Source organism: Neomonachus schauinslandi, chromosome 1 (genome assembly GCF_002201575.2).
Source record: "Neomonachus schauinslandi chromosome 1, ASM220157v2, whole genome shotgun sequence".
Lineage (NCBI taxonomy): Eukaryota > Metazoa > Chordata > Mammalia > Carnivora > Phocidae > Neomonachus > Neomonachus schauinslandi.
The window spans coordinates 7562880-7577673 of NC_058403.1; the positions used below are offsets into that span (position 1 = coordinate 7562880).

General features: G+C 42.9%; 1 protein-coding gene across 1 annotated transcript in view; it reads left to right on the forward strand.

Annotated features, from left to right (window-relative positions):
* KCNJ6 (potassium inwardly rectifying channel subfamily J member 6) overlaps positions 1-12387 on the forward strand; it is a 109078-nt gene extending 96691 nt beyond the window's left edge. Inside the window, exon 3 of the mRNA XM_021677963.1 lies at positions 12062-12387. Within this exon, the coding sequence (XP_021533638.1) occupies positions 12062-12387 (326 nt within the window). The remainder of the gene's footprint in view (positions 1-12061) is intronic.
* Positions 12388-14794: the final 2407 nt, after the last annotated feature.

Sequence of the window (14794 nt, forward strand, 5' to 3'; positions counted from 1 at the left end):
CACACACACACACACACACACACACACACACACACACACACACACACCGCAACCAGGTCTTTACATTTAATAGGACACTAAGAAAGACCAAAAGACTCACAGCATCTGGAGAAATGAGCTGAAAAGTAAGAATCCCATCAGCACCTTTAGGATACAATAAGGATAACTATAGTAATCTGTGCTTAATAAATGGTGTCATGGACTGGGAACATATTGAGTACTCTGCACAGTGCTAGAAACTCATGAATTATTCCATCTAAGAGATGGCTTGTCTCCTTCACAGCAGGACAGATGTGGGGTTCTGTCCCTCCCCTTCATCTGATCCATGCACACAACCTAGGCCTCTCCTGTGCAAGCCCCACTGTTAGGACTAGTCTAGATGGACTGCAAACATGCCATGACCCAGAATCCTGGTACCTACTGTTCCTGCTCTCAGGAATGCTGCCGAACTTCCCCGGCATGCCTGTTGGAGCATACCAGCCTCCCTCCAGGAGGAACAATAAAATGAGATGGCAGAGATTAGCCCAAGGAGGAACACTGTCTTTCTTCACTGCCTCCTTGCCTTAAAAGGCAGGGCCAAGTAAATGATGAAGCTGCAAGAATATGGTATCAGCCAAGGAGAACTCCAAGCTGGAGGTGTGAGTACAAATTGTTGGGATATTCCTGTCACTCACGGAAACTAGCCATCGAGCCAGAATGTGGACACTTGGTGGTGATTTGTGAGCCAAAGGATGAATCAAGGTGAGGCTTTATTTTGGCACACCAAGTTTTCATTTGTTCTTCGGGGATGTTTGATTCCCCTTAAACATCAAAAATCCATATTGGAAACATCGGTCCTTCTGGGCTACATTTTTCACCCATAAATGGATTGGAATGAGGAACATAGAGATTAGGTGGTATATTTACTTTAAATCAATACTTCAAAACCAGACTTGGATGAAAGCAGACTCTCATTTCTAACGGTATTACACATATGTTTACAAGGCTGTGCTCATTCAGAAGGCTTGCCTCACCCTCTACAAACCAAACCAAATTTTTGACAGGTCAGGAAAGATTCCAAACTTGAAGAACGGAGGTAGGTTCATTACTAGAGTCATAAGAAGAATTTGCCACAGTTTCATTAACTGTTCATGGTTAGTTGAAGAATGAAGACATTTGCCACAGTTTCATTAACTGTTCATGGTTAGTTGAAGAATGAAGACATTTGCCACAGTTTCATTAACTGTTCATGGTTAGTTGAAGAATGAAGATCGCAAGAAAGGCTATAGCTATTGCGAGACTTACGGACATCTTGAGACATTTCTGATAGTAAAACAGGATTGGATTTATGAGGAAGCTCTAGAAAAGGCTCCTGAGTGCCTCCCACATAATGTTTTCAAGCCCAACAGCCACTGTTAGAGAAGGGATGATGCTTTGCAGTTGCATCCCAGGGTAGCCTAGGTAGCGGTGCCCCAGAATCTATCGGATGAAAGCTCACTTATGGCATGTGGTTCAGTCAATCCAATGTCACCAATGTCCAAACCCTTACAAACATGCAGGATGCAAACTACGCTTTTCCAAAATTTGCCCCAAATTTCAACTTAAGACCACATTTATTAAACAGCCCATAAGAAGATGTCTTTGCTTTCATAAATACATTGCCTCTGTTATATTACCTTCCTGGCACTGGATTTGTGAATCAGTCTGTAAAGATCTCCACCAGTCAGTGGAGGAAGTGACTCTTGATCTCTGCGTCATGAGGTCGAGCCCCACATCAGGCATAGAGATTACTTTCAAAAGAAATAAAAACAAATGAAAGTCCATTGCTTTGGTTAAAAATCCCTTCAAGTCTGTTTTTCTAAAGAAAAATACCTGTTTTCTTGCAGTGGTGAGTTCTCACACCTGCTCCTTCTTTTATCCATCAGTTCTCCTCCCCTATGGGAAGGACACCTTGGAATCTTTCTGGAAATTGGAGGACAGGAGGAAGGATTGCGAGTTTGGTGGTTGTTTTGCAGGCATGGTGTCAACTTTAGGAAGAGTTTCAAACATGCTCGGGGCATCTCCTTATTTTTCCAGTTTCACTGAGATATAACTGGCATGCAGGACTGTGTGAGTTTAAGATGGTCATACATAAATTGTGGCATGTTTAGCAAAGTTTAGTTAACATTCATCATCTCACATAGATACCCTACAAAAAAGAAGAAAGGAAAAAGGGTGGGGGGAAAGGGTTTTCCCTTGTGATGAGAACCCTTAGGATCCACTGTCTTAACTTTCAACCGCTCCATATGAGGGTGGTAACTGTGGTCATCATGTTAGCATTACATCCCTGGTACTCTTTGATCTTCTAACTGCAAGTTTGTCCCTTGGGACCACCTTCTCCCAGCTCCCCCATCCCCACCCCATCCCTCCGGTAACCACAGATCCGATCTCTTTTTCCATGACTTGGGTGTTTTGTCTTGTTTTCAGTCCACAATTAGGTGAGATTACAGGGTATTTGCCTCTCCCAAGGCACTTCCTTCTGACAGGCTACAAACAAAGCAAGGTACAAATGGGTCCTCTGAGAAAGTGGGAAGTGTATGAGTCCACAGAGGGATCAAATGTGGCTCTGGAATTGCGAAGTTAATGAACATAGTGAAAACAGACTATTATGAAAAAGCAATAAAAGTGAACTATGTCAGGCCAGGCCTAAGCTCTCCTTAATTTTCAGCTACCGTTCTCCAGTCTCTGCCTGCTTCTGAAATTCAGATCCACAGGCCTGAAGGAAGTCAGGAGGAGGGATTTTCCATGTTCTGTTCCCTTCCCACGCACAAGCCATCCAGTTACTAAAAAGGGTGGTGTTGTACACATGTGTCTTAGAGGCAGAGACAAATCTCCATTTGGGAACTAAAGGTTGTTTCATAGGTGTTGATGGCTTTGGACCTCTGCCAAATCAAATGCATGGTCAGCCAACGGTCTCCTGCCCTCACAGACCCCCAGACAGCTGGCCAGATGCAACTCTGTGGCTAAGAGTGGTCTAGACACCTAAGTGGCCTGAAGCCAGGAGTATCCAGAGGATGCCAAATTAGTTTTTCTGGAAGTGTCTAGTTCTACCTGGGATCACTTTAGTCCAGAACTTGTGTGCAAGTGACACATGGAGGCTTCAAGACACATAGGGGGTCCCGCTAACCTGAAAGGCCCTCCTGCCTCTTCTCTGGGGCACAGCTAAGGGCATCTTTGTCCGGGAGACTTCCTAGGTGGCCAGCCCCACGGTCTTTAAGCTGGGGCTCTCCCTAGGCTGCTTGTCTTAGCCTTGATCATGTGCAGCCTCGACCATCTGTTATATTTTTCATAGTCCAGGGCATTCTCTCTCCAACTGGATCCATGCCATTGTAAGTTATCAGTGTAAGAATTATTGGTTATACGTTGTAATTCCCTCTTATTTCTTTAGTTCCCCAAATCTTTATTGAGCACTTACCATGCCCCACATTGCACCCAGCTCCAGAAACACAAGCCAGGCACAGTCCCCGCTTGTCACGGTATTTATGTTCTATCAGCAAGAAGTCTCACGGGGAACAGGTGGGGTGTGATAGGCAAGTGTAACAGAGAGAACTAACTCAGTGCGGACATCAGGATGGCCTGCTGGAGGTGGTGACATGGCCCCTGAGGAAAGCATACACGTCAGGCAGTGGAGCAGAGACCCAGAGAGACTGCATAAGAACTTTGGACCTTATCTTAGGAGCAACAGGAGGTCACTGAGAGGCTCTGAGCCAGACACAGATATAATCATATCTGCTTTGTTCCAAGGTCACTCTAGTGTCAGGAGAAGAAGAGAGAGGAGAGAAGAAAAGCAAAAGTCAGGAACTGCTGCTAGAAATGAGGGTGGTGTGGGCCAAGGACGTAGCGGTGGCAATGGGGAGAGAAAGAAGCTGAGATCCAAGATATATTTCCGAGGTAGAATCAACCATACGCATGAAGTGAAACTGGATGTCAGTGGTACCATTGACTGGAATGAGGAACCTGGGGCGAGGGGCAGGTTTGGAGGAAAAGATGATACACATTGCACGTGTTCAGTTAGGGGCATTGAATGAGACCCCTAAGGGAAGCTACCCAGTAAGCAGGTGAGTGTATGGGTTTGGAGATCAGGCATGAGGTTTGGGTTGGAGGTTAGAAAGTCAGCAGCTTGTGAAATCACATGAGTGAACAAGATCAACCAGGGAGAGAGTATAGACGAGGACCTCGGAGCCCCAGAGAAAGGATGGAGAGGCCAAGAGGACATAGAAGGAGGAGATGGCCAGCAGGGTCAGCTGCAGAGCCAACCCAATGAGCTTGCACGTAGTAGGAGCTCCAAGACCACTTCATTCTTAGAAGACCTAACAGCCAATCAGTTGCCTGTTGCAGCAGTGGTCCATCTGAGGTTTTGGTTCTGTGGAGGGCCAGTAATTAGGATGAGATCATCATCCAGGGTTTGCGTCAGCTATGTTTAACTCTTGATGGCCCCACAAAGAATGTAGTCAGTGGTTCGTGTAAGTTTTAGTCTTCTCAAAAACACAAACTTACTTTTAACACCAGTGAATTAACATGCTAGGGCAAGAGCCCACAGGTCCATCAAAATGGATGGGTGCCCTTTACTCATCAAAGAGAGATCCTAAGTCTCTTACTAACACTGAATCCCACCCCTGTCTCTGTATCGTCCTAATTATCAAACTCAAGACTTAAAGATCTGGGTTTTTCACTAGAATCTTAAAGTCAGTTGAAATAAAATATTTATGTTCAACTATGCAAAGAGTAACAGAATCACATGAGCTTTATAAACCCTCCGGAGGGCACTCTCAGGGTCACAGACTCTGCTTTTTTATTCCAAGATGAAGGCATTTTCATTATAAATGTCATTTTCTGTTTTATTTGGGAAGGATAAGTTCTAAGAATTTTAAACGACCTTTTTAAAACTATGTCCAAGGAGAGATTATAATTTATAGACATGGCACTCAGATAAGTAGAAACAGAACTGACTTTGTTTCTCTGTGACTGAAATTAACCCTGCTCTTAGGCTCCCTTTCTGTTTCCTGGTAGGAAAAAAACATACATTTCTAATTAAAGGTAACTCAGTCACTTCCAGCTTTAAATGTGGTTAATTCAGATCTAAACTGTCACTCAAAAAGTTCCCCTCTCCCACCCTAAGAGCCATCTGAATGGGGGTGGGTTACACATCGTTCTGGCACTGGTGAGGGGGGTGTGGCCTATGTTCATCCTGCCTCCTTGCTCTCCCCACAAGGGCTTTGGGGTGTCACGTGGCCTCACTCCTGGGCTCCAAGGGCTCACCAAGCTCCTGGATCAGAAGCTGCTGGGTGGGTGCCTCTCCCCACTGGTCCTGCCAGTGCCCCCAAGCTGTCCACACACACTCCTGCAAACACACTCCAGATCACGCACACTTGCACACACACAGACACACACACACACACACGAGGGCAGCTCACCCAAGCACAAAAACGCACGTGCATACATGCTCACACACTAACAGGTGCCCAGTGCGCTCATATACACGCATACACACACCCACACGCACTCACTCTGGGGCCAGCCCCAGGCCACCAACCAGACACACCTCATTTGAATGATTTACAGTTTTTTCAAAAGGATGACCAAAGCCAATCCTAAAAGGAAATAAATATAGAAACAAATGAAACTAACTAGACATAAAATAGATGACATAGCCACATAGAAAAAAGAATGAATTCAAGTAATTTTGAACACAGTACTTTGATTATACTACCTCGGTGGGAATGTTCTAAGATGAAAAAGAAGTGCAAAGAAATTTTTAATTTTACCTCACAAGCTTGTGGTTGATGGTGTCCAAAGTGCAACAGCACCTGGCGAGTTCTTTTAGAAGATGATTTATTCAGATCGTATGAGAGAATCTGCTACCATCACTCTCCTTCCTTCCAGAGGAAACTCAGATGACTTTAAAAGGAACGTGAGTTGTATAGAATAAAAGGAGGACGTCTTACGAGGGTCTTTCTTCCCGGCTTATAGATAGCCACCTTCTCGTGGCATTCTGGCGTGGCCTTTTTTGTGCATCCATGCAGGAGAGAAAGCTCTCCGGTGTCTCTTCCTCTTATAAGGACACTAATCCTATTGAATCAGGGCTCCACCTTATGACTTCATTTAACCTTAATTACATTCCTAAAGTCCCCAGAGTCCAAATACAGTCACTTTAGGGGGTTAGGGCTTCAATATATGAATTTTAGGAGCACACAATTCAGTCCATAACACCATGTTAACCAGGAAAGTTACTTAACCTTTCTTTGCCTTAGTTTGCTCATACACAAGATAGACATCATAACAGGGCTGCTGTATGGATTGAATGGTTGATGTGCATAAAGCATTCTGTGCGTGGCAGACAATAAACACTCAATAAATAGCATTTGTTATTTAATTCAATACTTAATTTGTGAATTTTATTAACTATTTAGTGAGAGTAAATTAGAAGTACACAGAGAGAATGTCTTCTTTTAGACATTAAGAAAATGCACATTTCAATTTATTTTTGCATAGCTGGAGGTGAACCTCACTGGCCCTCCAATATTTGGGTAACAGAAGAAGTACAACTGTTTATTGAAGGGACTTTTAACCTGAGTGTAAGGCAGGGCTTGCTGTTATTTAAATAATCAGCAGTTGGCTGAACCTACTGAATTAAAATTATTATTATACTACGGCAGAAATTACACTATACTGTTTCTTTTTGACAGTGGGCCTGGTAAATCACCAATATTCTTCTCCCACACAAACACTTATAAACATAAGTGCAGAACACTTTATTACTGTGCTAATTCAGTGCAGTTCTTACTGAGAATAGCAAGGAGTAAAGAGAAACATCCCATCATTTAGCCAGTATCTGAAATAAAAGGCAAAGTATCTACAGTCAATTCTTTGTTTCTGAATATTACAATCTAGATTGATTAATTTTACAGTATTCAAAGGTGGTGATGGTGGCTTATATCCATCTTATTTTACTGGAATCCTGTTCTCCAAGCAGTTTTGATGCATTATCTGTTTACACAGAGTGAATACCTCTGGCTTTATGCAGGGGGTTCTCCCTTGAGGATGGTTTTCATCATATTGGTATTCTGCTCAAAATATTTCGCATCCTAATTTGCTGCTGGGGATCTAAAAATAGGGCTTTGCCTGTTAAATCCTCATCTTGCTGGGCCTGACCCTATGTTTGCTCAGTCGCTATGACAGATTCCTTAGCTGTGCTGCAGTTTGGTTTCCTGGCTTCTAAATGGACTGGGCTTTGCATCCGCCACCAATAACATGCGCTCCCTCCCCTCCACTCCTTACTCTTGTATAGTCTTACTCAAGGAATGAAATGGCCACCAAAAAGATGGACTATTTCTAATCACTTCCCTGCAGGTTAAACTCTTAGAAGATTAACCAGAGATCCAAACAGAGAAGCTCTCGGTGGAGAAATTATGAAATGAAATAATTTTTTAAAGATGCACACACAGGGGACGCCTGGGTGGCTCAGTCGGTTAAGCGGCTGCCTTCGGCCCGGGTCATGATCCCAGGGTCCTGGGATCGAGTCCCACATCGGGCTCCTTGCTCAGCAGGGAGCTTGCTTCTCCCTCTCTCTCCTTCTGCTTGTGCTCTCTCTGTCAAATAAATAAAACCTAAAAAAAAAAAAGATGCACACACAGCATTGGGCTTTGGGAAAATAACTTAGACCAGACAACACTGCTATGAAAATCAAGCTTTGCCTTCCAAAGCATAAAGTCAAAGGCATGCCTGGATCTAGAACACTCCAGAAGACCTCTTCCTCCCCTAGTCCCACCTTGCCTCATGCCATCTTGCAGTGACATCTGCATCACTCAGCATCTTCTCATTTCTTTTGAGACTGTGAGGACAGATTCCCCAGGGATGTAATTTGGACCAATCTCACTAGAGGTGTGTCTATTTCTTAGACTGTTCAAAAAACCAATGTTTGCCTTTATCGATCCTCTCTGTTTTTCATTTGTTTTCTATTTTATTAATTTATGCACTGATCTTTATTGCCTATTTCCCATGGGTTCATCCTGTTGTTGTTTTTAATTTTTTTCTTTGAGTAGAGCTGACACACAATGTTACATTAACTTCAGGTGTGCAACATAGTGATTCAACGTCCCTATACCCTGTTGTTCTTTTTCTACTTTAAACTGGAGATTCTGTACATTCATTTTCAGACTTCCTCCTTTTCTAATATAAGAATTTAGACCTATACATTGTTCTCACTTTCCATGTATCCCATAATTATGACATTTAGAATTTCAATATCATTCGGTACCAAGCATAACTGAATTTCAGTAGGGTTTCTTCTTTGACGGAAGTTGTTTAAAATGTGATCATCTATTATGAAACGTGGTAATTTCTAAAATTCATCTTTTCTTTTTGTTTTCTGCCCTGTGCATGCAAAGCTCAAGACTTGTATTAACTCGTGCACAGAATTCATGCACAGAATTCTCTTCCCCAGTTCTGTCCTCTGTAGGATTCCCTACCTCTTTTCAGCTCCCAAACCCCCACTCTCCATCTCCTGTCTAGAAAGACAGGATTTCCCTCTGAATGCTAGCCACTTGTGCTCTGCGTGGTTGCACACACTCAGGTCACTCTCAGAGTAAAGCAGTGAGAAATGAGAAAAACGCTACCACAAACTCTGTCCACAATCCCCTTTCCCAGTCCTCTGGCCAGAAAGATTTTCTCCAGGATTTGGGGGCCTGTATCACGCTGCATGTGAAGCAGTGCCCAATGAGGTGGCACTGCGGGCTGGGGTACCTGACGGGGACTCCCCACTTTCATCCACTGGCTCAGAAGGGCACCTTGTCTCAGTGCTCTGGTCAGAAGGACGGGATTTCTACCCGAGATTTTGTTGTCAGCACCTGCTGCCCAGTTCTGTGCTGGGGCCACTCTCAGGTTAAAGCCAGGTGATGAAAAAGGAAAATGGAAAAACAAGAAATGTACCCCCTAAGAAGTCAATCTTCATGTTTGGTACCCCTCCCCATCTTCTTGCCAGTACTAGACTTTCCAGAGTCTTCCGGTGGAAGGTTTTGTCTATAGGAGTTAGTCGTTTGTAATCAGCAGGAGAGAAAAGCTGTATTTACTCCATCTTCACCAGAACCCGAAGTCCTATCCCTTACTTTTTTAATTGAAATTACTTTTGATTAAAATTATGGACTTTGTAATTTTCCAGCACCTAGTTTGTATTTTACAAACTGGAAGCAGAAACCTCCCACTTTCCTTTTTAAGGACTCACAAGCCATCTTTCTATTTAATAATACATCTCAGACATTTCCAATCAACAATTTTAATTAAGCTGCTTCTCTATAGTTTCCCTAAGCTGAGTTTTTTCACTTGACAACGAATATTTACCGGGAAGCTACAATGTTGAAGTGCTGTAGTAAATGCTAGGAACATGGAAATAAACAAGACCAATGAGCCCCAGTGCGATCACAACTCAACAAGGGAAACAGACACTTAGAGGTAATTTCAAATGATGGGATAAGGTGTCACTGAGTGTTAGGGGGCCCTGGGCTCAACAGTTCCAGCTAGGGACTGGTCAGTCACAGAGTGCTCCAGAAAGGAGATGATTACGTAGTTAGCTTTTCAAAGATGAGCAGGATTCCACTGGAGGAAGGCTGTTCAAGATAAGGCAAGTAGATGAACACAGGCATAAAAATACAAATGCAAATGGTAAGACAGCCAGTATGCCTAGAGAGTAGAGGGCGAGCAGAACCGAACATCAGATTTCTCATGTTTTGCTCTTCACCAAAAGAAGCATCTCTTTTTCCAGAGAGAACTTTACTCACTAAAAACCTACTGCAGGGGGACCGATGTCAATAGGTAAGACAGGAATCTTTCTGAAAAAAATGAAAATTATCAACTTACACTAGGAGGTGTTTTTAATATTGTACTGTTGGACAAATACATTAATATTATTTTTTATCCCTTTTTAAATGAATTAGGACACCACAAGATGAATTAAAAAAATGGAAAATCATCCATGAGCATTTCTTTAAATCTTGCTTATTCATCTTTTTATTACAAAAATTAAACAGTCCCACTAAAATGGTTACTATGGAAAAGATATTTTGCTATCTCTACAGAATTCAGTAAGTGTATTTGTTTGTTAGGACTGCCATAACAAAGTATCACGACGGGGGCTTAAATAACAGTATTGTCTCTTGGACATCCTCTTGGTTGTATCCAGTGTTGTTTCTTGATACCAATATCCCAAGTTTCTGATTCTCTATTCAGCCAATTCCAATATGATGTTAAATATCCATTTAGAGTTTAATTTTAATAATTGCATTTTTTTATTTCTGGTTGTATTTGGTTATTTATATAGCCAAAACTGAAGGTCTAGGTGGATTTTTTATTTGCCCATCTCTGTTTTCTAATCACTTTACAATAAACATGTACTTCCTTTATTAAAAAAAAAAAAGTTGTTAAAGTTATTTTATCACCTTTTCCCCTTGACTTCCTGTGTATTTCTCTTTCTGAGCCCACATGTCCCTGTTATCACCTGTCTTCCCCCATCACTCCCAAACACAGATAAAGAGTCAGCAGTTCAGAAGAGAAACACTGGTTGAGAAATAAAAGCAAGGCAGTGCTCTTTTCTTTTCAGTACCCAGAAGTCCTGTAATACTTAGTTTGGGGATGAAGAAGAAGAGCCCAGGACTGGAGTGAGGGCAGTGCTGACTCTGGCCCTGAGAGCTGAATGGGGTAAATCGCTTATATCCCTGGCACCCCAGTTTCTTCTTCTAGCCACAAGGAGCAAGTGCAATGCTCTGAGAACATTCCATATCTCTGAATTCCTCTGTGTAAACGCCCACATATGTCTTCTTCTCCCCCACTCTACCTGCATTCTGCACAAAGCAGTTGCCTGATACACCTTATTGGCTCTCCCAGTGAATGACATCCGGACTGCCTGGCTGTGTTCTTGAATGAATGAACAGTGGCCACAGGATGACTTTTGTGAGTCTTAGGTACTTTTACCTTTGTGGACCCCAAAAATGGTTTAATTATATTACATTTTACAATCTAATTAGTATAAAGATGACTATATTAACATTTTCTTCTGCTTAAAAGTTTATCTTTTTTTCTTTTGATTTTAGGAGAATTTTCATGGGTCCTTGAAAGCATTGTGGGCCCTAGGCCCTGGACCGGACTAGCTAATGGGGAAGTCATCCCTGCAGGAACTACTCAATGGATGCTTCCACATCCTGAGAAGTTTCATAAGAGAGCCCTTTGAGCAGTGCACCAATGCATTACCCAGATTTTATGCCAAGCCAGTTACCTAGTTTTCTTCTCTAAGGACATGGGTGGAGTTTCCCTCATTCTGTCATTTCACATTAAAATAAAGCTGCTCCTGACTCCTGGGCTTCAGTAGCTCATATGGCATTTCTGTGCAAATTAGAAAAAGACTTCTTATTTTTAAGAAGAAGAGGGAAAGCCATTAAAGTATTATATTATTGCACCATCTAAATAACTATCCCCACTGAGCCTGGGGAAAGTGCCAAGTCAGGGGGGCATCCTTTCCAACCTCACTTGGGGGCCACAGTCGTGGCCTGCATGGCATAGTGGTGGGACAGTAACAGTAATCCATGGCATTCAGCTTAAAGCCATCCTAAGCATAGTTCCATAAACCAAATTTCATCCTAAGTCTGTGGCCAGAATGGTCAAGTCTCAGTAGGACTCAGGCAAAGCCTCTAAAAGCAATGGGAGACCAGAGTCATGGCCTCCAGTTTCTCCCAGAGCAAAAAGTGGACAAGGCACAACCACATGAGTGTGCACACCACACGCCTTCCTGTGTGTGTGCATGGCCTTGCAGGCAAGTGTGGTTTAATGTGAGCCAGAACTCTCATGTTGTCCCCTGGAAGGCCCCCCAAAAGTCCGGGAAGCTCCACCACATGCTCCTGTGTGTGTTAGTGTATGTCTACAACATGAACAACACCCCGTGCAGGGCACAGTCTGACCAGCTGCACTGAGCAGCCCCACCCAGCTCACTGAGTCCCCTCGCTGACGGAAAGCCCGCACTTACACATAATTAAGCCTCCATCCATTCCCTTCTCTGCAGGGATGACATGCCAGGCTCGGAGCTCCTACATCACGAGTGAGATCCTGTGGGGTTACCGGTTCACACCTGTCCTGACGCTGGAAGACGGGTTCTATGAGGTCGACTACAACAGTTTCCACGAGACCTATGAGACCAGCACCCCATCTCTCAGTGCCAAAGAGCTGGCTGAGCTAGCCAGTAGGGCGGAGCTGCCCCTGAGTTGGTCTGTGTCCAGCAAACTCAACCAACATGCAGAACTGGAGACCGAAGAAGAAGAAAAGAACCTCGAGGAACAAACAGAAAGGAATGGTGATGTGGCAAACCTAGAGAATGAATCCAAAGTTTAGTTTCCTAGCTGGGTAGCTCCTTCTCCTCTCCCCTCACACAACCTTTTCTTGTCTCTCATTCTCTTTCTTTTTTGTCTCTCTTACTTGGTTGTTTATTTATTTATATTTAATTTTGACATTACCAGAAAACAAATCTTCAAGGTGTAAAATATCTACCTGCCCTCTCTCAGTTACTCAGATTGACAAGGTAGACACGGATTTGGTTAAGGTGCAACGTGCCCTCATTTGTGGCCCAAGCTTGCTCTCTTCCCTAAATACCACACATCCAACTCCTAGGGATTTAAGCTACTTACCTGCATGTCTTGTACAATACCAGATCACTCAAAGAGTGTGTCAAAGATTTTACCTGGGATATGACAAGTTAGGTCTCTGGTGCCTATTTATTCATGCAGTGAGACATAGCATATAACCCTCAATTTTATAGATTCAAATAAATTTCATCTACAGGGTGAGGTGCTTGCCCCATACAGCATTGCAGTTATAGGACCCAGGTCAGGTAAAGACAAAACACTGTACATATATATGCCTTATGTAATTACTTTCTTTTTGCAGTTAGTAATAAAACCCAGCATGTACAAAAGTACTATAGAACAGAACTTCTAAATAATGTACATAAATGTATAATTAATGTAGGTTTAGACATATAACTTTAGAAATAAGATGCAAAAAAAAAAAAAAAAGATTCCCACTGTACAGTAGGCATTTCTGTTCTGATGTCTTTGCTTTCTTAATTTCTTTGGTCCCATTGACCACTGGCCCTTAGTGCATGGCCTTTGTTCCGTGTCCCAGACTGGTAGTGTTTGGGCACCCCACTGTTACCCTGCTGATCTTTTCATTGAATCTAATAAGCCATAGGTCTGGGGGAAGTTAGGAGGTCTAGTACATGGCAAAACCCACCACCAATATGCTGATATACTATGAAATGTTTACAAAACTGAGGTCTCTTTTATTAGTAACAGGAGCCTCCCTGACTAGCCTGGGGGAATATTCCAGGGGAAGGACACTATCTGGCATGTCACCAATGATGTGTTTATGCTTTTCACATGAGCTGTCACCCTTTGTAGTACAAGAGTTTGGGAAACTCTTCTTCTACAAAACCATGGATTCTCCGGCTGTTCCACTCTGTAATCGTAAGAAACTACAGACTTAAAAAATGAGACATGGTAATTTAGCAGAAGATGGTTTCGGTCCAAAGCCATGACATTCATGAAGGCACGTAGTAGGAGACATATATTGTAATCATTCACCTAACACACTTTGACTCCATCTGGCTCTCTTCCTGTCCCCACCAGCTTATCCATCAGCATTTCTTGCATTTGTATTTATTATTATTTGTATTCTTTTATTATTATGAAATGACGAGAGTTCAATAGTCAGAGATTAGATCAACAATCTAGGTGACTACGAAATCTTTCTAGAGAGTGCCACAGGTGGGAAATCAAATCCAAAGTGTCTCCCAATCAGAAGAAAACAAGCAAAAAACTGCAGCCTTAGTTCATTTTAATCTGCAAAGATAAATGGACAGAGATTAAGAGAAAGAGAAGGAAAGCATTTTGTACTAAAACTCTAAATTCAAGATGAAAAAAATTCAAATAAAAAGATAAATGGAAGAGAATGTCAGACAAAATCTCAAGGGCAGGTGGAAATTTTGCACTGTAACAGATCTTTCACATTAATTTCACAATTTTAAACTATTTGTTCCCTAGAACAGTCGCCCATCGTAAATATTCATTGACCGAACTCAAGTTGCTTTTCAGCTCCTATGGCTGTGCTCAGTTTGAGGCTTTGTGCCATGGAGGTCAAAGAACTCAAACTAGCTATCACCCACTCCCTGTTGCCCTTGACTTCCCTGACCAGATTGCGCAGGCCTTCACTGTAGTTTGGGGACCTTGTCTACTAAAAAGCATGTCCCAGAGATAAGGAATGTGGCTCCTCAGTTTAACACGGGGGTCTCTCTTCTCCCATTTCTGAGACCTAGCATCAGGACACCTGCTTCTTGGCACTTGGACTTAACTGGAAACAGAACTGTTGGCCGTAGCCCTTTCCTGTTTGCCAACATTTCACATTTTGCATTGAAAATCTGTTGAATCATTTATTCATTCCACACAATCCAAGGAGGAGGTTGTAGTCGAGGAGAAGGAGGGAGCCCCATACACTTTCTGCCAGGCTGTGGGGAGGCACTGTGGCCTTACCTCGCTGTAGCCTTATGAAAGGCGCCCTTGACTTGGGGGCGCTAACCCTGCAGCATCCCCAGGGTTGCAGGGCAAGGCATGGGAGCACAAAGAAAGATGAAGCATGGGCTGCAAAAAAGCCTGCTAATTTATCTCTTGATGACTCAGTGGGCCTTTTTTAATCCATTACTAAGGCTCAAAGGACAACACACATCCTGTTGTCTGGTTGGAAGAGC